Source organism: Strigops habroptila, chromosome 12, assembly GCF_004027225.2.
Source record: "Strigops habroptila isolate Jane chromosome 12, bStrHab1.2.pri, whole genome shotgun sequence".
Taxonomy (NCBI): Eukaryota; Metazoa; Chordata; class Aves; order Psittaciformes; family Psittacidae; genus Strigops; species Strigops habroptila.
Window position 1 is genome coordinate 20,850,907 of NC_044288.2, and position 23,712 is coordinate 20,874,618.

The 23,712-nt window shown below is 50.0% G+C and overlaps 1 protein-coding gene across 3 annotated transcripts in view; it reads right to left on the bottom strand.

Annotated features, from left to right (window-relative positions):
* The window catches only part of PSD2 (pleckstrin and Sec7 domain containing 2), a 74,526-nt gene that overhangs the window by 25,193 nt on the left and 25,621 nt on the right, over positions 1–23,712 (bottom strand). For 2 of the 3 annotated variants that reach the window (XM_030504739.1, XM_030504740.2), the window contains exons 2-8: positions 13,811–13,922; positions 11,825–12,175; positions 7,268–7,756; positions 5,708–5,902; positions 3,886–3,966; positions 3,240–3,352; positions 621–681 (exon numbers count right to left, since the gene is read on the bottom strand). In XM_030504739.1, coding sequence (XP_030360599.1) covers positions 621–681; positions 3,240–3,352; positions 3,886–3,966; positions 5,708–5,902; positions 7,268–7,756; positions 11,825–12,111 — 1,226 coding nt within the window. In that variant the 5' untranslated portion in view covers positions 12,112–12,175; positions 13,811–13,922. The remainder of the gene's footprint in view (positions 1–620; positions 682–3,239; positions 3,353–3,885; positions 3,967–5,707; positions 5,903–7,267; positions 7,757–11,824; positions 12,176–13,810; positions 13,923–23,712) is intronic. The other variant, XM_030504741.1, reaches the window with a different exon arrangement.

Consider the following 23,712-nt stretch of genomic DNA (forward strand, 5'->3'; position numbering starts at 1 on the left):
AAGGCAGTGAGAGATCTTCTAACAGCCTCTGCTGTTCTCTAACCATACCTTTGGGCACTGAGCTCTGCTCATCCTGCTCTTTGTCCAGAGGCCTCTCTGATACAAAACTCTCCAGTGGCTGTGTGTTATGTCTTAAGGAAAATGAGCAGCTGCGACTTACTTCATGTTTTGGAAAGGAAAGCTCAAATCCAGACCTGTATGAAACCACTGTCTCCCTTGCAGCAGTTTCTGGGATGAGGGGAGGCTTCTGATGTTTGCACCGCAAGAAATTGCAGCACAAGTGGTGCTGCTGCTTGCCAGCCTCACAGGGACTGGTGGTGAAGAGCTCTCCATGAGAGCTCCTGGGACAGGGCTGATGCATGCAACAGGTCCTGGGAAGAAAGCTGCATTGCCTGTGCGTATATAAGAGCTGATGTGAGCAGGAGACGTGCCTTTGGCTTGAGTGTGGAGTGACACTCAGAGGACTGTCCCCCAGGTCTGGACCTGGAACCCAAAACTTCCCACATGGAGCTGGTCAGAGTGCTGACACCTATCTCAATTTTCCAGCAACACATCCTGCAGAAGGACAGACCTCTACACCAGGAAGGAAAACAGAGAGGATACATCTCCAAGTGCTACTTACATGGCCATGAAGGTCTGTGTTTAGCAGCATCAGGGCACAGGTGAGCGTATGAATCCCATCTGGAACACACAGATCAGATGTCTGTGATTACTCCCCTTCCCATACAGTTTCAGTGTTTGCTGTCTTGGCAGCCCACCCATTGCTAAACCAAGGGTGGTTGCTATATCTGGGGACTTTAACAAATACTCATTTCCTTCCACTGCATAAGATAGTTTAAAAAAATTATATATCCTCTTTTCCTTCAAACTTTACCCTTACCTGAAATGATCACCAGAGAACTGGCTTTAAAGCAGTTTTGTCAGTGGCTTTCTAAAGACCAGACTTTCCCTTGAGTCTTCCTCCATACCCATTTTGTGCTGATGCCATTGTAGAATGGGGCAGACACCCTGGCAAACAGAGCTAGTTTGTCCCCAGTTGATCACAGTCACCTCAGGGTTTTGTCCTGAGATCTTCAGCCACCATTCCCAGGCAGCCTGTAAACTCCTGAGCTATTCGACAAACATTATTACTACAAATGAGTGCAGCATTTCTGGCTCTCTGACTTCATAAAACTCACATGAACTTTTCCTTCTGTTTGAGACAGCACAATACCCTCTCCTGTACCAGGTAGCCTGGTGGCTTGCTGTCATTTCAAAGCCATGCTATGTCCTGAAGCTGTTCAACGTCAAGAGGCTAGTCTCCACGCACCACCTCACAGCAGTGAGATGCAAATGCACTGTGGCACATCAACTGGCTCTTGTAAGGATCTCATAAAAGGGCTAGAGAGCACCAGGGAGGAGGCAGGGGCAGAAATACTACAGCCTTGGTCTTTGGCCCTGATCTTGGCATGTCTTGGTGTGCTCACAGGGATGGGCTGCTCCACAGAGCAAGCCAGACATGACATGGTGCTCCTGGCTTATTTCCCTCGTGCATGCTGCTCTGTGAACTGCTGCCCAAGGGCCAGGCTGTGACTTCTCCCAGGCCTGGCTGGGGAGGTAGCGCTGGTGGCTTCTTGTGGGTGCAGATGTGCAGCCACAGAGAGCCAGCCATGGCCTGTGCCCATCCAGGTCAGCCACCAAGCTCTACACACTGCCAGCTAAAGGCAACAAAACGCATGAGCCCCGGATGAAGGCAACTGAGCACATGAGCTTCTCCCTTGCTTAGAAGAACCATGGTCTGAGGAAGGAAGGGTTTCTCATGTGAACATCATGTATTTCTCTATGAGGGCTGACAGCCCTGGGGAGATGGTGTGATGGACATTGCCCTTCAAGAGAATCACTTCCTAAGAAAGATTCTTCCTTCACTTTCCTAAGGAGCAGCTTCAGGTTTAGGACAAAATGCCCACCCAGTGTGTATATATCTTAGTCTCTGTGAGAGGTTCTGGACCTACATCTTCACCTGGCTTTACTGTATCACTCTGGTTAGGTAAATCATGTCCCATATGGCCCCAAGATGGAGCTGGTGTCCCAAAACCTGCTATTCTTTCACTCTTCCTTGACTCAGTTGCATTTGCTTTTTCCCTCTGCTCAGTGTCACAACACAATCACATAGTTCTTCCATGTCTGGGATTCAGCAATACAGGAAAGCATTAATAATGTGCCCAAGACACTACTTTCTGGGAATGAAACCAGCCACACCACTCAGTGGTCAGCAAGTCAGAGCTGCTGCCACTTTTGTTTGCAGCATCCCAACATGCAAGGCTAAAGTGACCCTCGGTGCTGCAACAACCACATCTCCATCAGTGGAGGAGTTACCAAATAAGCATGTAGCAACACCCCGAAATATCTTAGAGGGCTGTAGAACCTTCTCAGCTGCCTGATCATCTCCAGACAAAACTGTCCTGACTATACCATGCCTCTATGCCAATAGACCATCACAGCCAGAAGTGATTCTTCAGAAATTTAGATAATACACAATTGCTCAAACTTCTTGTTGCTGGAACATCCTTTGCAAGTTTAGGCTGGAGGCAACAAGGAACTGCTTCCTGAAGGAAGAAGCTGCAATAGCTTTCCCAAATTACCGTGCATCTAGTGCCTGCTTTTGCAGTATCTGGTTAATGGCATGCAGCAAAGGTTAATGGTCATAGCAGCAGCAGCAATGTGTTTCAGATACAGTTTTCCTCATTCTTATTAGTTTTGTGCTGTTTAGGAGTGTAACATTTTCAAAACAGACCCCACCAGCAGCAGTGACATCTCCATAGAGGGCCATGCAGTATGGAAGAGTTTAATTTTCTGGCTTCATTCACATTTGCATTAGCAGGCACCTTCTTGCAGAGGCTTCAGAACTGGGATCTAATTCCAGTTCTGAACCATGGCCACAGTGTGGCTCCATCCCCAGCTTTGTAACCCATGTTGCCCACATGGCAAAGCTGGCATTTTGCTTAACTAGTCACTGCCCTCCAAACACCCTCATGCTGAAGGGTCAGACCCTGATCTGGCTCCCTTGGGGGGGTCTGTACAGCACCCACTGTCCACAGACCCTCCCAGCACAAGGAGCATCAGCAGGGCAGGATCAGCCTCACCTGACCAATGGGTGCCACTCAGGCCTGGCTGTGGATGGGTGGTTTCACACTCAGGCTGTGACACACGTGCACTGTGAGTGTGCAATGGGCACTAGAGCCAGGGAAAGAAAGGGCTACCTTCGGACGTGCTCTCCTCTGGGTTGCACTGGCAGTACCGCCGGGAGAAATGGATGAGCACCCGCTCCCGCTCCTGTGTCTCTCCCATCAGTGGGAAAGCTTTCAAGAATGTCCTGCAGAGAGAAAGGGATACTTAAAGATGTTACGGATCAATCTGCTGGGCAGCATCCATGCTAAGGCAGGAGATGGAAAGGGGGTCCTCAGAGCAGCTAGGAAGGCTTTTGTCCTGCCCCCAGCTTGGGCACCCCTGGGCCCCTGCAGGTACAATGCAAAGGGTGTCTATGGAGCCAGCTCTGAGCTGTGTAGGGAAACATGCTGCCAGCTGAGATCTGACCCACCTCTGGCTTGATGGCACCAGGATGGGTTGTCCGTCCCAAGGGAAGAAGTTGCTCCCACTTGCTCTGATTTTGTACAGGATGGGATTCCTGGGAAAGCTGCTCTCCACCATGGGGAAGCAGGCTGTGGGCCCTCCTGTCGAAGCCCACTTTTGGTGGCAGTACCTTGTGCCAAATGTGACACCAAAGCAAAGATTAAACGACAACCTGGAGCTCCCCCCAGTCCCTGCTCCTATCACATGGCATCAGGAAGCCTGGAGGAGAAACCCACCGCGCTGCTCTGCCCACCCCAGTGCCAGAGACCAGCTCACCTGAGTGCTTTGTCAAGGGTCAGGCCAGTGAAGTCAAAGAAGCTGAGATACTCCTCTGCTACCAACTTGCTAAACTCGTTACTGCAATTAAAGAGGGAGCAGTCAGCCCTTTCATCAGGGAAGAAGACACTATCTACAAGTCTACAGCAGACTGCTGCCTCCCGGCCAGCGCAACTCCCAGGGAGACACTGCAGATGTGATCCCAAACCCAAGGAGACTTTCTTTCTTTTGAAATGCTGCTGAAGACCTCCAAAAGGCCCTGACGTGCCCACAGCCTAGCACTGCGGCTGCCAGCCCTAGACAGCTCACAGTGAGAGATACCTGCACCCCTCTGCCGTGCTGCTGGCCAGGCAGAGCCTCCTCCCAAACCAGGCAGGAGGAGGCGGCCACCAGGATGTTTCGTGCTAAGCAAGCACCTTCTCTCTTATCTAGTCCTCTCCCGTTGCTGGACATGTCCCCTCCTCCTACTGCAATATTCCTGCTCTGCACCCCACATCGGCTCCTATCCCACCCTCTCAACCACAGCATCTTGCTCACATGTTAGATGGGTGCCACTAGGAATGGAGCAGGAGAGCTCAGCCAAGATCCTGTCCCTGCTCATCCGTGAACGCTTCTCCAGAAGCCATTCCCCTGCCATGTTTTTGAAGGATGCTTGGAGACATGTTGGCTTTAAAGCCAGAATGCGTGCTGTTAAGTTCCTCTATCTACATAACTCAGGTAGTGGAAGTGCAAGAATAATCAATGAATGCTGGCAAGAAATGGAAGATTATCTCACTATGGCTTTGCCATATACAATTTCTTTTCCCTCTCCACACAAAATGAAGAGCATAATGCATAACATAATATTGAAAATATAATATATATTATACAAAATATCATATATAACATATATATAATAGATATTATTAAAAAAATATACTATACAATTATATGACAGTGAGCTGTGACGGCAAATTTGAAGGGAGAAGGACATTAGACCTGAGGCAGCAGCAACCAGCAGTGCACCTGCTACAAGAACCTCGGCAAATGAGAAGAACAGGGATGCTGCCAGCTGATGCAAAGAGCCTCTAGAAGATCATTCATGGGCTCCTTTTTCCCAGGACTAAGCTGGGAGTCACAGATGATCCTTGGTACTGAAAGGCTAGGTATTTGCTGAGGGACAGTTGTGTTCTGATGTGGACAGGAGTGAGGCATTGCAAAGACATAAAAAAACCACCCCAGCAACACAGATTATATCTGATCCAGGAGAAGGATGATGGGGATTGGTGTCTTCACACCCACAGCCATCCTAAAATAATCTGTTACTGCTACACTCGTTACTCTGTCTCTTAGAAATCTCTGTAACTCTCTCACTTACCCAGGCAAATCTAACAGCAGAGGTGCTTGGACCCCCAGTGTGTACCTGGCTCCCCATCAAACCCTTCATGCCACCTGCACAGACTGGGTCAGATGATGTTGGGGTACAGACATGAAAAGCCTGGGGACTGGCAGGGAGCCCAGTGCAATCCAGGTCGGGATCCCAAACCCTTCAGCCTGGGGATTGCTTTAGGGGATGTCTTGCTGGGCCCTTTCCCAATGCAGGAAACTTGGTTCTGGTGGACAGCAGCATGTGGCAGTTGATGCCCAATGCACACAGGCGACTTGCAGGATTCAGATTGCCAGGGCATTGTGCTTGGACCAGTTTCAACTGGAAGGATCTCCAACAGCCCCAACTCCATCCAACAAGCCCTTGTAACGACAGTTGCAAGTCCCTTCCTGCTTCGTCCCATCCTCCCAGCATGACCAGTGCCCGCCAGGCCCTCCCCACCACATCCCCACTTACTTCTTCCCGAGCTGGCGTGCCACATCACAGCGCTTGAAGCCTTCGAGGTTGTAAAGGCGCTTGGCCAGCCTCTTGGCAGCCTCGCTATCTGCCCTGCAGCCATTGGCCAAGGTGTCCGTGCTGCCCTGGTCAAGCTGCTCCGTGCTGCCCAAGTCGGAGTCAGAGTCTGACAGTGCATCTTTCAAGCTGGCATCACTACACAGAAACAAGAAACAATTCAAGGAGCAGCAATGTGACTTGAAGAGGACACAGAAAAGGACACATTTTGATTTCTTCTTGTCCTAAACCAAGAATACATCTGTGAATTTGGCATTGGACAAACCCTCTTTCATTGCAGGTCAAAGGAAACAGTACAATTTAATTTCAAATTTGTAGAAAATAATTGAAGACAAAGTGACTTCTCCCTGAGAAATAAGGATGTATCCATTCAGAGCAAGCAGCCCCAACACCTTTTTAAGCTTTCTGTCTCTCCACTGGTATGGAAAGGGATACCAAGCTCTTTCAGAGCTCTGGGCTTTCAGGAAATCTTAGGGATAGATGGTATCAGTTCAGATTACTTGCTGAGGATGAGAAACTGCACTTGTACAAATCGTGCCACAGGTCTGGGACTAGTACCAGGCCTACTGTCACTGATGGGCTGCTCCTCTTCGAGCTACTTGTTGGTGTTGTGGCCAGCAGTTCCCACAGATAACACACCTAGCAGCCCCACTGGCACCATGTAGGTGCTGCTGCATCCCTTTATTTTCTTGCCCAAGGCCAGTTCTGGCACCTACTCACATGTTTTCGGGCAGTGTGGCTCACTGAAGGCCGATAAGCTAGCTGGACATCCAGCCTCACTCCTGCTCTCCCATGACCTGCCTATTCATCACCAGCCTTCCTCATGCAAGAAAGTGTCCTGCAGGTAAGCTGCTGCCTCCCAGGGGTGAATGTTTGGGTCTGAGCTGGTCCAGAGGATGAAGCCTCTGCTGATCTCACTGCCTGCAGAAGAACCTTTGGGGAGGTCTCTACAGGGGCACCCAGTCCTATGTGAAACCTTGAAGCTTCCCTGCCCTTCAGAGCACATCTGTGACTGTGCTTGACTGCCTCCAACTTGCGAAGGGCTGTTGCAGATGTCGGGCAGACCAGGCAGTGGTGTACCCAGAGGAGCCCCAGCTTTGCCTGTTGCAAGAACAGACAGGACTTGTGAATGCCCTCCAGAGCAAACATCAACACCAAGTGCTAAGCCTTAGCTTTTCCTGGGCTGGCAGGGCTCCTACAGGACCCTGCAGCTCACTGCAGTTTGGGGTCCTGTGTTTGAGAACAGCAAGGACTCAGACGCAGGTCCACTGAGGGCTGCCTGGTTTAATGCCATGAGACCTTGGTCCCCAGCTGCAGTCCTAATCTACACGTAGGAAAGGTATTCCCATTGGTGTTTGGCCTCTCTGCCATGAAAGCACATGAAAGGAAGCACAAGGGGGAAAAAAGCAGCTCCATCTCTATCATGTCCTCTGAGCCTTGCTCTTAGACTGGCATCCCATAAGACAAAGAGCCCTTACCCAAAGAATTTCCAGCCTGTCTTACCTGATGGAGTTAATGATCTTGGTGGCATCTTCCTCTGACCCTTCCACATGGAACCCATTTGGGATACTCTTCAAGGACAACCGGCTTAGTACGTTCTCCGACCTGCTGCTGGTGATTGAGTGCCTGAGAGGGCTCCCAAAATCCCCCTCTGTTGGCTTTGCTGCTGCCTGCTCTTGCTTATCAGCAGCCGTGTGGTGAAGGGCTTCTCTCTGCTGGGCTACCAATTTCTGCTCCAAGAGCTCTGGGCTGTCCTTGACTCTTTGCTGGATCAATGGGGTGAGTGGGGCCTCAAAACTGACACAGCTGTCTGTCTCATCTGTGAGAGAGAGGACATCCAAAGAGTCCAAGCTGCTGTAGTATGTACCCTTCATGAGGTCAGACTCAACGATCTTCTCAAAGGTTGAGCTGAACCCATCCCTGATGTCTTTGAATTGAAAATGTTCCTTGTCATCCTCACTGCAGCTCAGCTTGGCATCTCCAGAAGCAAACCTGGACCAAAAGGGGAAACATAGAAAATACTGTCAAGACAATTGCTTGCATTGTTCCACCTTAAAAGCACGAAAATCCTTAAGATCAAGGCCATTTCATCTAACTTTGGATGTGGGCAGCAAATGCCCTTGATCCCTTTTATAGCAGAGAAAAAGCAGAAGCTTTTAGGGAGCAATTTATATGCTGTAACTTAAACCTTTTTTCCTGGATGAGGCACTCCGGAAGTGCAAGGCACCCTACAAATACTTTCCACTAGGAGAGATGTACAAGGTGATGAACACACACCCAGACAAAGGAGGCTCCATGTAGCTTCACAGGTAGCCTGTGGGATTCAGGCACAGCATTACAGGCATGAACCTACAATGAAATGCATGACCCTACAAGTAGACTGGGGTATGCAAGATGCTGGGAGGGGACACAGCTGGTACAGCTGACCTGAATGGTCCAAAGAGATATTCCATGCCATAGAATGTCATTCTCAGAAAAAAAGGAGGAGAAAAGGGGTGCGAGAGGTGGCCTTTCAAAGTAGCCATTGCTCAGAGTCTGGCTGGGCACTGGTTTGCTGGTGGGACATGTTGAGTGATTGCTTTTGCACCACTTCCCCCCAGTTTTCACTTATTAAACTGCTTTTATCTCAACCCACAAGTCTGCTCACTTTCCTCTTCTGATTCTCTCCTCATCCCACAATGAGGAGCGATGAGCAAGTGGCTGGATAGGTGTTTAGGTAGTGGTTGGAGTCAACACGCTGCACCTCCTCAGTGGTTGTCTCAGTTTGGAAACCCCGTGTCAGCACCATGGCTGTGCCTCATGTCCCTGCTCATGAGCATGGTCTCACTCTGCAGCAGAACATGCTGCCCTGATGAATCCTGGGGGTGGATCAGGGATGAGCAGGTCTCCTGTGCCAGTGAACAAGATGCTGAACCTGTGCATGCCTCAACCCAGCTACTGTCAGTAATGTTTCTCCTAGGCATGCCTTTTTCAAACCTAGCTCTACACCCTCATGGGTAAAAACTTACATGAATCTGTAGACTCACATAATCCCTTGATTCCAAGAGCTCAGAGCTTAAGAAAACTGTCACTCAGTTCATCAGATCTGGCCATGCAGCAAACCAGACATAAGCAAAAATGAGACAGCAGCAGTTCCAGCCCAAAGAGCCCTCATCCTTGGGACTGCTTGTCTTTCCAAATCCATCCATCCCTGCAGGGTTGGACGTTGTGGACAGAAAAGATGTGCTTTCACAGAGCAGGAGGAACTTTACAAGTTTCATCCCCTTGAGACAGGAAGGACTTTACAGCCTCCATTACACCCAGCAGTGGGAATTACAGACCTGCGTTGGCAGCTCACCCTATTGCCAAACTTCTTGCAACAGCTTCCATCTCCAGTGAGCTTCCACGTCCTCTCCCCTACAGAGGGTCTGCATCCTCCCCACACCAAGAGAAAAAAACCTTTGTAGTGTTCCCAGGTCCTCCAAGAGAGCCATCACACCACCATTAATTGTTCAGATCACAGAATTTGTATTCTCCAGACTTTTCATTATCTCTTGAACCCAAACTTATACAGCGGGCAAAAAAGTGGGAAGGCTGCATGAGACAAACCACAGAGACCAGGACAGGAGCCATGGTCCTGAATGGGTCAGTGGGCACCAATAAGTGAGGCACATTGCATCTCTCCTTGCTTGGTCCCAGAGAAAAAGAGACCGTCTACGGCTTACAGCAGTTCAGGTGCACTGTCTGTATCTAACCCAAGAAAAGCTAGGCTAAGGTGGAAGACAGTAAAAGACCTTGCTCATGTGAATGAACCTGACATAGCCTCCCCACAGAGAAGTGTGCCTACTTATTACACAGCAGGGAAGGCAATTGCTTTCTTTAAATAAGGAGCCATATATTTATTTGCATTGTAATCACAAGCTTTTGTCAGCCTATTGAAGTAATGCTGTATCTAATTGCCTGCGCTGCCTTTCCCAGTCAGCTCTGAAATGCTGTTTTATTGCTCATGGCAAGGCATGCAGAGCAATGCACTGGGTTCCTGTTGCAGCCAAACTGTACTGGGTTTTTATGCACTGAGCTGTTTACATGTCATTTCTCACTGGTTAATTAGTTGTAATAAAGTACAACCTACTTCACCATGCTGGTGGAGTGGGGAGTCCTGTCAGAGAGGGACATGATGGAAAGAGGGCTTTCCCAAATGTGCTGCAGGCTTTCTGCAAAGCTTTTCTGAAACTTTATTTAATGGAATTGGACTTGCTCGATGCTATAGGATGCCATGGGAGGACACGTGTGGGCAAAGGCAGCAGTCCCAAACCTGCAGGTACTAAATGCATCTACAAGCCAAAGGTGGGGATTCCTCTATTAAAAAGTTTGACTTTTTGTATGAGTTCATGAGGCTGAAAGCAGAGAATATCATTCCCTGGTGAAGCTCACAGTTTGGCTGCAGATCTGAGACCTCCCTGATCAACAAGGCCAATGTTGGAGGCTTCTAGGAAGGTGTAAGAACTCTAGGCAACACAGCCACAATGATAGGAAAATAGGGCTTTAACAACTGGTATATTGGAATGCTAATGGGTGCCATGGGATAAACTGGAAAGGGGTAAAAGGGATTCAGTTAATGCAAACTGCAGCACAAGCAGTTTAGCTTTAGTTGTGCTTTAGCTTTAACACAAGCTTTAGCTTTATTTCCTTGACTTTTTTAGCAACCATTTCCTGCATAGCTGCACTAACCTACCTTCAGCCTGGCAAGCATGGTTTCTTTCTCCAGCTCCACCACGGAGTCAGTGACCTTGGATGACTTTTCCCCCCTTTAATTCTCCATTGGTTCAGTGGGAAGAGCAAGACTCAGCCCCTTCTTGTAAAGTACTTCAGGATCCAGGGACAAAATGCATCATACATATGCACCGACACACAGATGCTTGCAGCATCTCTCCTCTGCCAAGGTAGGTACATAGGCAGGGCTGAGAGATTCACAGCAGCATCGACCCCAGGTGGCTACAGTACAGACCTCTGGATGATTTCTGTTGGCAAAGGGAAGCATCCATACTCCTCCCACAGGAATGGCATGGGAAGCACGCCATCTCATCAGTGACCAGACATTTCCCCTCTGCCCCCAACCTGCAGAGCCCCAGGGAGGTCTAGGTGCTTTAGAGTAATAAGATCAGCAGTGGCCACTGCACTGGTGTGTCCCCCCCAGCCTGGAGATTTCTCCTGTGCAGTCAGGCTGCCAGCACAGAGAACAGAGACTGAGGGGCACTGCACACACACTGGTTTGTGTCAGCCACTTAAGAACAGGAGGACACTCATATCTCATCTCACACTGCTGTCTCTGCCAGCTCAGGGACTGCCAGAACAAGCCATGCTGCCAGGGACTTCAGGGTGAACCAGCCTCTCAGGCAAGCCTGGCTCTCCATCATCCTCAGTACTTGTCCTAAGTACTACAAGAAACCTGGAGTGGGGCTTTGGACAAGGGCCTGTAGGGACAGGACAAGGGGAATGGCTTCAACCTGCCAGAGGGGAGATTGAGATGAGCTCTGAGGCAGAAGCTCTTCCCTGTGAGGGTGCTGAGGCGCTGGCACAGGGTGCCCAGAGAAGCTGTGGCTGCCCCATCCCTGGCAGTGTTCAAGAGCAGGTTGGACACAGGGGCTTGGAGCAACCTGCTCTAGTGGAAGGTGTCCCTGCCCGTGGCAGGGGGTTGGAACTGGGTGAGCCAGGATTCTACAGCAAGTTATTTCAGGCAACTGCTGTAAGGGCTGCAACTGAATCTCCAGCTTGCAAGTGGGACACCCCAAAGCGAGCACAACCAGCACCCTTGAGACCCTTAGAGCTTCTCCTTCACTTTAGTGACTCTGTGGGCAGACACTGGCTCTAACCACAGCTTCTCTACATTTGTAACAGGAAAAAGCAGTGTGAGAAGCCCAGAGAGAAAAAGAGTGAAAAGCCACATTCAGCCATGAGAGCAGCTGCAGCTTTTAAAGCTGATGAGTTACACATGGAGCAGAGTAACCTAAACCAGGGAGGCTTAAGAACCAGCACACATAAACCAGCTCTGAGCCAGCATTAGGATCACTTCACACTCACCCGAGCTCCTCCTCCGGCTCATCAACGCTCAGAGCTCCTGAGGACCCCAGGACACTGTGCCACCGCTCCTTGCTGAGGGTCTCACCAGGGTCCTCCTGCCCAGGGGAGCCCCGATGCTCCAGACCCGCACTGCTGGGGCTGCCTGTGCCGCCATCCTGCTCCGCACCATTCGCCAGGCGCTGGTCCCCATCTGGCTCCAGTGGCGGCTCGTCCCCATTGCTGCAGGCTGAGGAATGCTGCTCGCAGCCGCCTGCGGCCGGCCATGGGACATGGCTGTTCTCGCTCATATTCCACTCGTCGTCCCAGTGCTTACGGGCTCCCTCCCCGCGCTTAGCTCAGGCTCGGCACTACCTACAGCGGAGAAGAAACACGTCATGGAAGGCACGGCCTGCCGATCACGGCTCAAAGGGGTGGCAAGTTTGAAGCAGAGCACAGGAAAATTCCCCCCACCCCTCTCAACTCCTCAGTGCAAAAGCAAAAACCCTAAACTGGGGTTTGCCACTTTGGCAAAGACTGGTGCTCATTGCTCAGCAGTGAGATCTGGAGAGGAAAACCTGCCAGCATGGTCCCGAGCCATCAAGGACCCAGGCACCTTCTCCCGCTGCTCCCATAACCCCCAGACAGCCCCAGCATCAAGCGCAGGGGACCTGCACCACACAGGCTGTTAGTGCCTCAGCTATGGCAGGGTTCAGGACAGGACCATGGCACTGCTGATTTTCCCGGACTGGCTACCATGGTGCTATTCCCAACCATTCCCTGCCCACCAGAAATAGGAGCGCTAGGGGAAGTAGGAGATAGGTGTGATTTATTCTTTTTTAACGCTTCTAAGCAGCTGTTATGTGATTCAGCCTGTGTGATTCTCTCTGCTGACTCTGCATTTCTGCAGATCTTGCCTGCCAGAGTAACACTTCTCTTTTCCCAACACACAAGTACTGCTGAAGGGTGTCGTGAGTTGCCAGCTAAGACTGGCAAAAGTATCCTTACTGAATACACCCTGGGATGCTCTCTAGAGGACAAGGGAAGGACACTATATTGCATCAAATGAGACCACCTTATTGGCAAACATGCCCATTGACACGAAGTTTGCAAGTCTTACAAGCACCATCCTTAGCCATGGGCTGTAGCTCCACAGTGCCATGCAGGGGGTTGGAAATAGATGACCTTTAAGGTCCCTTCCAACCGAAGGTGTTCTGTGATTCTCCATCGCAGCCCCAATCAAGTGCCACCTGAAATGATCTCTTGTAGTTCTGTATGGTGCTCAGGCTGGCCATGATAACAGCTGATTTTGCACAGTATCTATCTTCACCTGCACAGGAACCATGGCTAATCAATTACAGCAGGCAGATGTTCTCCCCTTAATACTATTCCTAACTCACATCTCAAGCAGATCATTTCAACTTCCCTGTAAACCAAGGATTATACATCACTTCTAAGAAGCCATGAGGGTGCCCAGATGTCAGCAATGGGCTCTGGGTGCTCCAACTTGCTGAGCTGCAGCTCTTGTTAGTGGTAAAATCACTAATTGCTTAGCCAGTGCAGGGTTCTATTACTTCTTGGCAAAAAGAGGTGCTGGGTGGCAGCTGCCTCTGCTCTTACAACCTACCACCCTGTGGAGGTGCCAGCAGCCTCCTCCCTGCTGATGATTCCTCTGCATTTGGTCAAGGAGCAAGAGAGAAGTGGGATTCAAACCCAAACATCCCTCTACAGCTTGGGTATGGGCAGATCCACATGGATATGTGCTGAGTTGCTGGCTGAGCAGGATCCCAAGGTTAACCCCAATCCCTGGCTGACTTTGCTCCAGTCCCACAGCTCAAGAAAAACTGGACCCAGCATCTGGCCTGCCCCCCGTATTAGGAGACATGGTGGGCTGGGGAGTTCAGAGCCTCACATGGGATGGGTTTCAAGAAAAGCATTCCTCAAGGGTCACACACACCGCAGTCATGAGATAGGGCACGTCCCTCCTTGAGGTGACACTGACAGTTATACCTCTTCTCCAGGTGCATCCGTGTGCATCCCCCGCTGTCACAGCGCACACAGCATCGCCGCTCCTATCGCACTAGGCACAGCCAGGCGCTTCCGACCCCTGCAGGATCACTGCCTGTAACAAGGGATCAGAAAGTGAGATCCAGCCAGAGAAGAGAATCCCACCGATCTCCTGCACCCTGCCACTGCTCCACAGCCTGTTCTTCATAAAGCACTGCAAGTAGCCTTCCCTCCGCACACCCTGGTCCTCCCTGGCTTTCAGCAACAGCCAAGTGCAGGAACAATCCTTAGACTGAGACCCTGCTTTCTTTCTTTATAAAGTCCCCCCGACCAATTAAAGCAGAGCAAATTAAAGCAGAGCAGAGCAACCTGTGCTTGCAGGTTGCAGGAAGAAACTTGATGAGCCCATAGAATATCTAATTTCACCCACCAGATCCATACCAGTCTTGCAGATGGATCCCCTCAATGGTCCTCCCTAGCCCCACCAACAAACCAAGACCCAGGTTAGAGGTCTTTGAGCAAATCTTGGTAAGCAAATCAACAACACTGATCATGATGTTGTATTGTACAATGCAGACTGGCAGGGATATCAATGCATTTCCATGAGGTGACCCCAAGCTGGAGGAGCAGGTCTGGTTGCCACAGGTGGTGTGTCATCTATAGACAATTGCCTGAGCCAGCAGGCCAGGATTGCTAGAGTTGATGGAGGCAGACAGACAAGGGTACCATGGCCTGGGAGCTGTTAGGGGTCTAGGCTGGGTGGATCAGGCCCTAGAAGTGACACCTGCTTTCCCTTGGCAGCAGATATCTGTGTCAAGTCCCTGTGGAGGGATCTGCTTTCACCCTCTGTTGGGCTTGTCCTCATGGGCCTTCAGCCTCTCAGCCAGCCCACCTCCCCCTGACCAGAGAAAGGCTAGCCTACACGTCCTGGGACACCAGCACATTGGCCTCCTATGGCCCAGAATCCCACCTACAGGACCTGAGACCTCCCAAGGGAGATCAACCTGGGACAGTCCGCAGGTTTCACACATGTGGGCCAGGTCTCCTCTACCTTGCTCTTCTGCCATCTCAAATGAAGATGAAAGATCTGCAAATCTCTGTCCCACCAAATCCAGGGCAGAAAATCAGTCCCAGGCACTTGGTCTTCTCATGTACTGACAGCAGGGCTGAGCCAATGCAGCATCTTCAAGGAATTCACCTGCCAAACCTCCAAGACTCTCCTGAGCATGACCACACTGAAATCTCCAGTAACACTGAAAACCTAACATGGGACAGATTCTGACTTTCCCATAGTGAAGGCATAATACAGACATGCAACACAGAGCCAGTGTTCAAATTTTTGGAGGAATCTTTCCAGCAAAGCTTTGCTGGCCTTTTTCTTAACATGAGATGAATAATGCAGCTTTTTTGAGTCCAGTGTTTTAAAACCAGCCAAAGGGTTTAGGCTGAAATTCCCCACCTCCTTGCCGTCCATCCAAAAACACCAGACACTCCTGAAGCCAAATTCCAGTCCAATAGCTAAAGCTTGGCACAGCTATATGCATCCAGAAAACAGGAAGCTAAATGTGGTTAGAAGACAGGCCTGAGTAAAAAATGTTGGCAAACCTTAGCAAGCGTGGTGGCCCATCCAGCTGTCCTAACTTTAACCAACTTATATTATTAATATAAAAAAAAAATAACATTCTGATATTGCGTATAAACTGCATTATGCCTACTCTGTTTTAGCCTCTGTGAAGTGTAATCGGGGTGTTCATAGTCTGGAAGAAGGGCTGAGGAGTCAACAGTTAAACCCTTAGGCATGCTTCTCCTTGGCCTGGCTTCCTGCTGGAGAAGAGGCACTGCAAAAGCCCTAGGAGGATGCATTCACAGACTATTGTTGAGCCAGGAAGACCAACAGCTCCCAGCTTCCAGTGTACTGGTCTGAGCAGAGTCAGGAGGAGAGTCCAGGCCTCCTGACCCCTTTGGGATTTGTATGTCTCTTGTTGGATCTGCGCTCCATTGCATACACATGGAGGGAGGCTGTGATGAGCACCTGAAGCCTGCAGGTAAGCTGAGTGTATATCAACCCATGACAAATTACCCAGCGAGTCACTAGCTACTTGATTTCTGCTTGCGGTGACAGTCACTTGAAGCACACCCAGGTTATGGGTGGCTAAGGCTTCTCAGAAGCTCCAGAGGAAATGGGAGGTTGGGGGTACATGGACAAAGGAAAGATGATATAGGCTGCGATGCCACAAATTGGACTCAAAGGAAGACATGAAGGGTGGAACAGCTGGTTGCAACTGTCCACATCTGCCTCCAGCAGGTATCTGGCAGGTTACCAATGCTGGACAGAGTCCAAAGGGCACTGGGGGATTCTCAGCGCCCTTCTGTTAGCTCTGACTAAGCACGAAGGTGAGACTCCAGCAGCCACAGCTTCCACCAGGCCATTGGGAGAGGACGCACTGCAGCAATGAGGGAAGAGACAAGGGGGGAGCTGGTGTTTAGAGGTCTCCTTCCGGGGCTCCTTTCCCTTGCCCCGGAGCAGTACAGCCTGGCAGACAGGAGGCTGAGCTGGACTGCAGGCTGATATTCCCCGCGTCCCTGCTGGTTTCTTTTCGTTTCGTCTTTGCAAAGTGCTCTCCAGCACTCCCACTTCAGGGCTGGGAGGTGGTATCTGGGTTCCCACCAATGGATTTTCACACAACCACAAGTCTTGCCCTTTCTGCAGGCTCAGGCATCCTCTCAAGTCACTGCTGCTCCCCTAGATCCTGTGGGTAGGGTGGGCATCCCTTGCATGTCTACTGCTCCCAGCCTCCTGCAAATATAACATGGGTTAGCATATGAAAAAGGGTTCAGCAAGAAAAGGGACAGACTTGGCATATGTCCTGGCCAGGACTGTTCACACTGATGGCTACCGTGGCCCTGCTGAGTTGTAGACAGTTGTGAAGCTGCAGTTACATGATTGGAGTCAGACCAGCTCTGTAAGGCCCACATGAGCAGAACATGGATTCATGCTGGGAAGAAGCTATTACTGCTGTAGGAAAGGCTAAGGGAAGCCAAGGCATCCATGATCCAGCGCTAGTCGAAGCCTTTCCACATCCTCTCCAGTGCTGGGACTTGGTGCTTCCACTGCAAGGTGGGAGAGAGGCAGAAGGGACCGAGGATCCCATTCCCTGTGGACTTTGGGATGGTGGCTGGTTTTGCAATGGGGACAGCAAAGCCGGGCTGGCATCCACTGCAGGAAAGGTCCAGTCCCAAAGAGGCTGCTCAAAGACACAGCAAAGTTTGCCTTGATTGTGTGAGGGGTTGGAAACCACACAGCAGCTCTTTCAGAGACTGGCTCTGGAAGAATCCCAGCTTTTGTTGAAGCTGAATGGCTGGTGGGAAATGATTTATTTTTAATTTTCTTCCCTGTGTTAGGAACTGGAAAGGCTCCCACTTCAGTTTTGTGTAACCACTTGGCTGCTGCAACACAGGAAAGTGAAGGATCCTGCTGCTTAGTCGAGCATGAGCTTTTCCTCAAGCTCATGCTGAGCTGGGCTGCTTCATGCTGCAGCCTTACTTTGCCTTGCTGCTCTGCATCCTGTTTCCTCAGGCTTGAGATGGGGCAGCAGCCCCTTCATGAGGGCTCTGTCCTCACCCTGGCGCTGCAAGGGCATCCAGGGGTGAGCAGGAGGCACAAGGATGACATGAAGGAGAAAAGTGCATTGGGATGTGGATCCCATGGAGGTGAAGGAGAAAGAGAGCAGATCCTGTGCTCATCCAACAACCTCAGAGTCAAGCTCAGGAAGCAGGGAGATGGGGGGGGTGCCAGGAAGGGAAGGTTTGCACAAAGCAGGCTGCCCTGCTCTGAGTTATGCTGGGTGCAGACCCCAGGGGAAGGAGGATGCTGGGACCTTGCACCCCTTGTGTGCAGCTGGGCCATGTCCCCATCTGCTTTACAGCCAGCCTGCTCTGCCTGCTTTCTGCCTTACTTGGAGAGGGAAGCACTAATGTGCCAAACCTGGTTTTCTGGGCATCTGGCTTGGGTTTTATAACAGCTTAAAAATTCCCTTGGTCACTCCTGTTGGAGAGAGCCCTTGAACTCCTTGGGCTAAAATGCCTGCGGTAACATCCTCTGCTGTGATAAACCATGTGCTCTGAGTTCCCATTCCCTTGGAGCAGGAATGAAACGTGCCATATGGCTATTTGATCTACACGATGTTGATCCCACCCATGACGTGGCTGGTGAACAGGAAGAGATGGGCTTTTATGACCCAACTCACCAATGAATTTACAAAATGCAGGTGCAACACATCAGCCCTGGCCAGAGGCTGTGTGCTTGGGCACAAGAGGTTTCTTTGAGGAGGCAAACCCACAGAGAGATGGAGAGATCATAGCCATGGTTCTTCCTTTTGAAGTACGTCTCTTTCCTCTTATATCTCTGCTTTGACCTTTGCCCTTTCAACACAGCTGAAACTAAAAACCTTTTACCATTCTTATTGTGAAAATCCTCATTTATTTCTCCCATGGGCTGGAGGCCTGGTTTTATCTGACTTTTAAGACCTCAATCATATCACCTCTCACCTCTTCTGTCTAGATTGAAGTCCCTGCCTTCTTAGCCTGTTTTCATATGACAGCTTCTCCACCCCCTTGAGCATTTTGACTACCTTTCTTTGGATTTTCTCTAACTTTATTACTCCTATTGCTGTATTACAGTGTGGAGATGGGGAAAGCAGCACTGGCCAGTGAACTCAAGATGTGGGCACAGCAAAGATTTGTACAGCACCAGTTTTGGTTACTTGTGACTTGAAAAACCCATCCTATCCTTCAGTTCCCTGCTTTGCAACAGCCTTTCTGAGACAAGGCAAACCACTCAATCTCTTGCTCCTGGAAACCTGGTAGAGGAGCACTGCTCTGTGCCCTGGGAGGGCTGTAAGGAGTGAGAGATGCTCTCCAGATGGGGAGGGACTGGACACCCACCAGGGGGTCAGGTCTGTGTACTCTCCACTCCTAACCCACCTTAGGTTGGGACTTAGGGTGGACAAGGGCCAGTGCAGTGCTGTGGGAGCCCCAGGCTGGGTTTCTGGGACCCACCAGGGTGACAGTCACCAGGGCCAGCCTGGGTACCACTGCCTGCCAGCACTCACCTGGGCTGCAAGGAAACGTGGTTCAACAAAGAAATATGAGCACTCACTGATGCTACTATTACGCTTTCCAGAGCCCCTGGGGTACTGAGGGTCATTGCTCATGGGCAATATACTGTCTGATGAGTATAAACTGTCCATCACTGACAGTTTAAGCTGCAGGTCCTACATCCTTTACTTGCAGTGCAGAAAAGAGGCCATGGATAAAACATATCCCACAGACTAAAATAAACCAGCTACATGCTAAAAAAAGGAGCCTTTGGGTAATCAGAAATCACTGTGCATGGAACATACTTTTCCTTGAAGCCAAATCCTACAGCTCCTTATTTTGAATTTTTATTAGGAGCCCCCAGAGCAATTAGTTCACTTCCAGAGCCCAATGACTCCTGCAAAACTTCAGCTTGGGGAAACAATGGCAGATTTTTGCTTATAGAAAACAATAAAACTGAGTCTTAAACCCCTTAACAGCTTTCCTGTTTGCACTCTTCTGCAGTTACTCAAAGAGGGGAAATAAAAGAATACACTGAGTATTTTTCACATGTCCTTTTCTTTGTGCTGACACCTTGGCTACACAGCACTTTGTACACCGAGCCTTCCTCCAGCCCTGGGCATGCATCATTCAGACCTGACTGTTCTTTTCACAGGGGAAACACAGTCACGGTCTCAAGCCTATGGTGAAAGCCTGGACTGCACCACCACATTATGTCTTGGTGAGGTGGTAGGAGTTGCTTAAGCTTCTGCAACAAAATGGGACAAAGCATAAGGACAGTGAGCTTATGTGTTACCCAGGAGAAGCTAAGCTTGAGATGGAAGGTTCAGGAGGCTGACAAACATGGACCTGAGTTGTCCCTCTATTCTAGATAGCATGTTGGGTCTGTAATCTTCCTGGAATAGGCTCCTTTAAAACCCCATCCAGGGCTTCCAGGTTTGAGTATGGAAGGACAAAAGTCCTATCACTGTTAGAGCAGCCAGTGAGGTCTGTCTGACCTTTAGATCCCCACTCCTGCAGAAGCAATCCTTGACCCCCTCAGAGACCTTGCATGGCTCCCCATGGGCAGAAAGCTGCTGTGATTCACCGGAATCCTCCTGTGGTTCAGAGAGAAGCAGGAATCCAGAGAGGGAGCAGCAAAGGAGGGCAAACTTTTACTGCATCCTGGGGGAAGGAGAAGAGCAGCTGCCTATATAGCTCTTAAAACAGCTCTTATGGGAGCTTCATATCTATATAGCAGCAGCTACAGCTCCTGCCTCCCCAAGACCATGCTTCCCACTAGTGGATCTGGCCAAGGTGGCTGGTTGCTGCAGGAGCTCAAGGCCATGAGCCTGCAGTGCAGGTATAAAGACTTCAGCTGTAAAGGCAGGCAGGACACCAAAAGACTCCCATATGTGCAAGGATCTCTACCACCCCTTCCCTGGTGTGCAGGCAAAGGCAGATGGAAAGGGGCAGAGGCTTTCTGTGCCCTGGCATCCCATCTTCAGGCAGATCCCAAGCTAAGAGCTCAAGTGCAGAGTGCCTGTCCGGGCAGCAGGTGGGTGCCAATGGCTCAAACCCTGCCATGGTGCAGAGCAAACAGCTCATAATGAGCCCATGTTGTTCAAGATAGGAGTTTTCAAAGGGTACTTCCAGAATAACCTTATCTCTCTGTGGCTTTGAATAGCAGCGTTCCTTAGCTCAGCTCAGACCTGGCTCCATCCTCACCTCTGCCTATTTGCTCTGGTGCTCACCTTCTCTTCAGGGAGGGGGCTTTACAGTTCAGGTGGCTGTAAACTGGGCTTCTGTCCTGGTTGTCTGTATGTTTTATTATGGAAACAGACTGTTTATGGGGCCTCTCCACTCCGTGCAGCATAGTAATTGAATTCATTAAATCCAGCTTTCCCTACAGCCAGGGTTACCTTCCATAAAAGTCCACAAGAGCTGTAACTGCTTCTCATAACCGTAAATGGAAACAGCCTTCTTCCCCCCCTTTTATCCTCCCTTTGCTTTGATCCTCCCTCCCCACATTCTCCCTGTACCCAAATTAATAAAACAGGGCTGGCAGCTGACTCAGACCCAGAAAATGAAATTCCTGCCATGCCATCTACACTAAACCTGTGCAATGCCTTGCTGCAAGACCTTAGCAAGGTTGCAGGAGGCAGGAAGCAGCCCATCCTTTTTGCCCACTAGGAGAAACATCCAGTATGATAGAGACCAGCATTGCAGAATGAAACAGGAGGGAGGTAAACTTCCCTTCATACTGCAACACATCGGTAAACCTCTTATTTGGGGATACAGGAGAAACCATTTCCTGATAGAGGACTAGTAAGACACCAGATCTTTACAGAGATGCTCTGTCCAAAGAAGTTGGTAGACAAGCTGTTTGAAGACAAATGGACCCCAGCCCAAGGGACATGGAATTCAGCAGCACCAGATGCACAGAAATCTGCAGAGATGGCTGGGTGCTGGCTTTGGGTTGCTTGGGAGCTCAGTGTGATCTGGAGAGCACTGCAGGGAACAAGGTCTTCCTGAGCACCTCCCAAACCTGTCAGGAAAGCGGGAAGAGAGCAGTCAGACTTCTGTGGGTGCTAACATCAGAGACAGCTACTTTGAGTCCAGCTGCTGGTGCCCAAAGCTCATGTGCAGCACCCTGTAACACCTCACTTGTTGGTGAGAGTGTGAAATCTCTCTTCTCTCCACATAGAGCTCATCTGTGAAGGGCAAGGTCTATATTCATGCAGGCAGACTGCCAAGTCCTTCATCCATAGGGAACCACCAGGAACAACCTGATGGCACTAGTGTCAATGGGACAGCCACTATGAAAGCTGCAGGAGCAGGGAGAGGATCCTCCTTTGAGAAAGAGAACAGCAAACACTGGGGATTATATACATCTACAGACATCTCTACAGACATCTCAAAAGGTCTGCCTTTCCATCCTGGACCATCTCCAGAGAAAAAGGAATAACCTTTAGTCTCTTCTTTATGAGGAGGGGAGCTAGGCTCCTTTGGCAGAGAACAGTCCTTGTTTCATCCAGCAGAAACTCAGCCCTGCTCTATCCATCAGGTGTGCTTTCATCTTGCCAACACTGCTCTGCACTCTCCAGCCACAGCAGCACACCACTTTGGTCCCCATGTCCTTGAGACTCCCATGTAGACAACCAACTGGTTCAAGACTCTTGGATGCTACTGAGCACCACCGTGTCAACCTGGCCAACTTGCATTTCGAGCTGGCCTCCAAACCAAGAGCACTGATGCCAAGGCACCCATGACCAGGTAACACATACCTTGACTGCTGAAGATGTTCAGGCCCAGAAATAATCAAGTCTAGAAAAGACTGCTGGAGAAGGCCAGGAGATTGTCCAGACAGGACTAAACCCTCCAGCAAGCAAAACCTAAAATGGGATCAACTAGTGTCCACTTTGGACATAAGGTGAGACAACCAAGCCCAACTGTGAGGGAAACAGTTGGGTATCTCTCACACAAGTGGGGATTTTCTATTTGCATCCCTGTGAAGGAAAGGCAGAACAGGTTCCCTCATCCAAATCAGGCTGAGATGCACCTAATTTGGCTTGAGAACACAGGCTTGTCCAGGATTTGCCAACAGTGAACAGGGCTAAAACTTCACTGCCCAACATTGCAGGGTGTCAGGGCATGAAATGTGGCATTTCCACCAAAGTCAGGAGCTCAGCCTGGGCATAACGCTGTTTGCCCAGAGTGCCTCAGGAGCAGCCTGAGAAAATAAGATCTAATATGAAGGGATTTTATACACCATCAGGACCAAATAAAGACATCTGGGAGGCAAACTGAAGAGAGCAAGCCACTACAGAGGAACAGATAGGACAGTGGTCTAGGAAAACCACCTACATTTTTGGTTGGTACATCACACCTCTGTAGTCATATACTGAGTGTCTAGCTCAGGCTCCCAGACTGCAGCCTGCAGGGTGCAGACAGTCAACGAAATGACTGAAAAGGTAATTGCATATTTATTTCCAGATCTTACATTCTGGAATGCACCCGCTAAAAGAAAAGCAGGATTTCACTGCTCCGTTAGGATGTGGTAAGTTATCATTGTCTTTAACATGGCAATAGGAACTTGACTATACCTGAACTTGGTGTAACACATGGGAAAGCTCTTTGACTGAGACTCATCTCTCTCAAATGCAGACACCTCCAGCTGAGCTCAGCCCCCAGGCTCTCTTAGGAATCAGCAGAAAGACTGCATCTGAGATGTATTTTAAGTCTGAGTTACAACCAGAAAAACACACTCTGGTATTCACTGATGAGACCTCCACAGCCTGGGATTGCTGAGGTTTATGATGCAGACACCTCCTTTTAGACAACAGGCCTCCTGCCCAGCACTGCTGGCCACATTCAAGCTGCAAATGGTTCCTCTGTGCAGGGCTCTCCACAGACAGGCTTCTGCTTTCACTGCACAGCTAATGAGTACTGAACAGCCCTTCCTGAGACCTGCAAGTCTTTTTTCCTCCCCCAGGCAGATGAAAGCAGCTCCAGCTTGCATTGCTGTGTGCTCAGTTTGAGAAAACAGATGCTTCACAAAGAACCGGTGAGGTTTTCTGAGTAGGTTTCTGTGTTTTGGAAGGGCTGCTGTTGTGAGGACCCTGTGAGCGACAGCCCCCAGGAACATCATTTTCTGACACGACCAAAACTCCCTTCCCCAAGCATGGACGTCTTTGAGCAGCATCAACTGTTGAAGCTGACTTGTTCTGAAATCTGAGCAAGTCGCCCAGAAGGTACTACTGCAAACCTGATGGAGCCATTTTGCAGCTCCTGTGCGGAGGCTTGGTCTGCCCTTAATGGATGTGCTG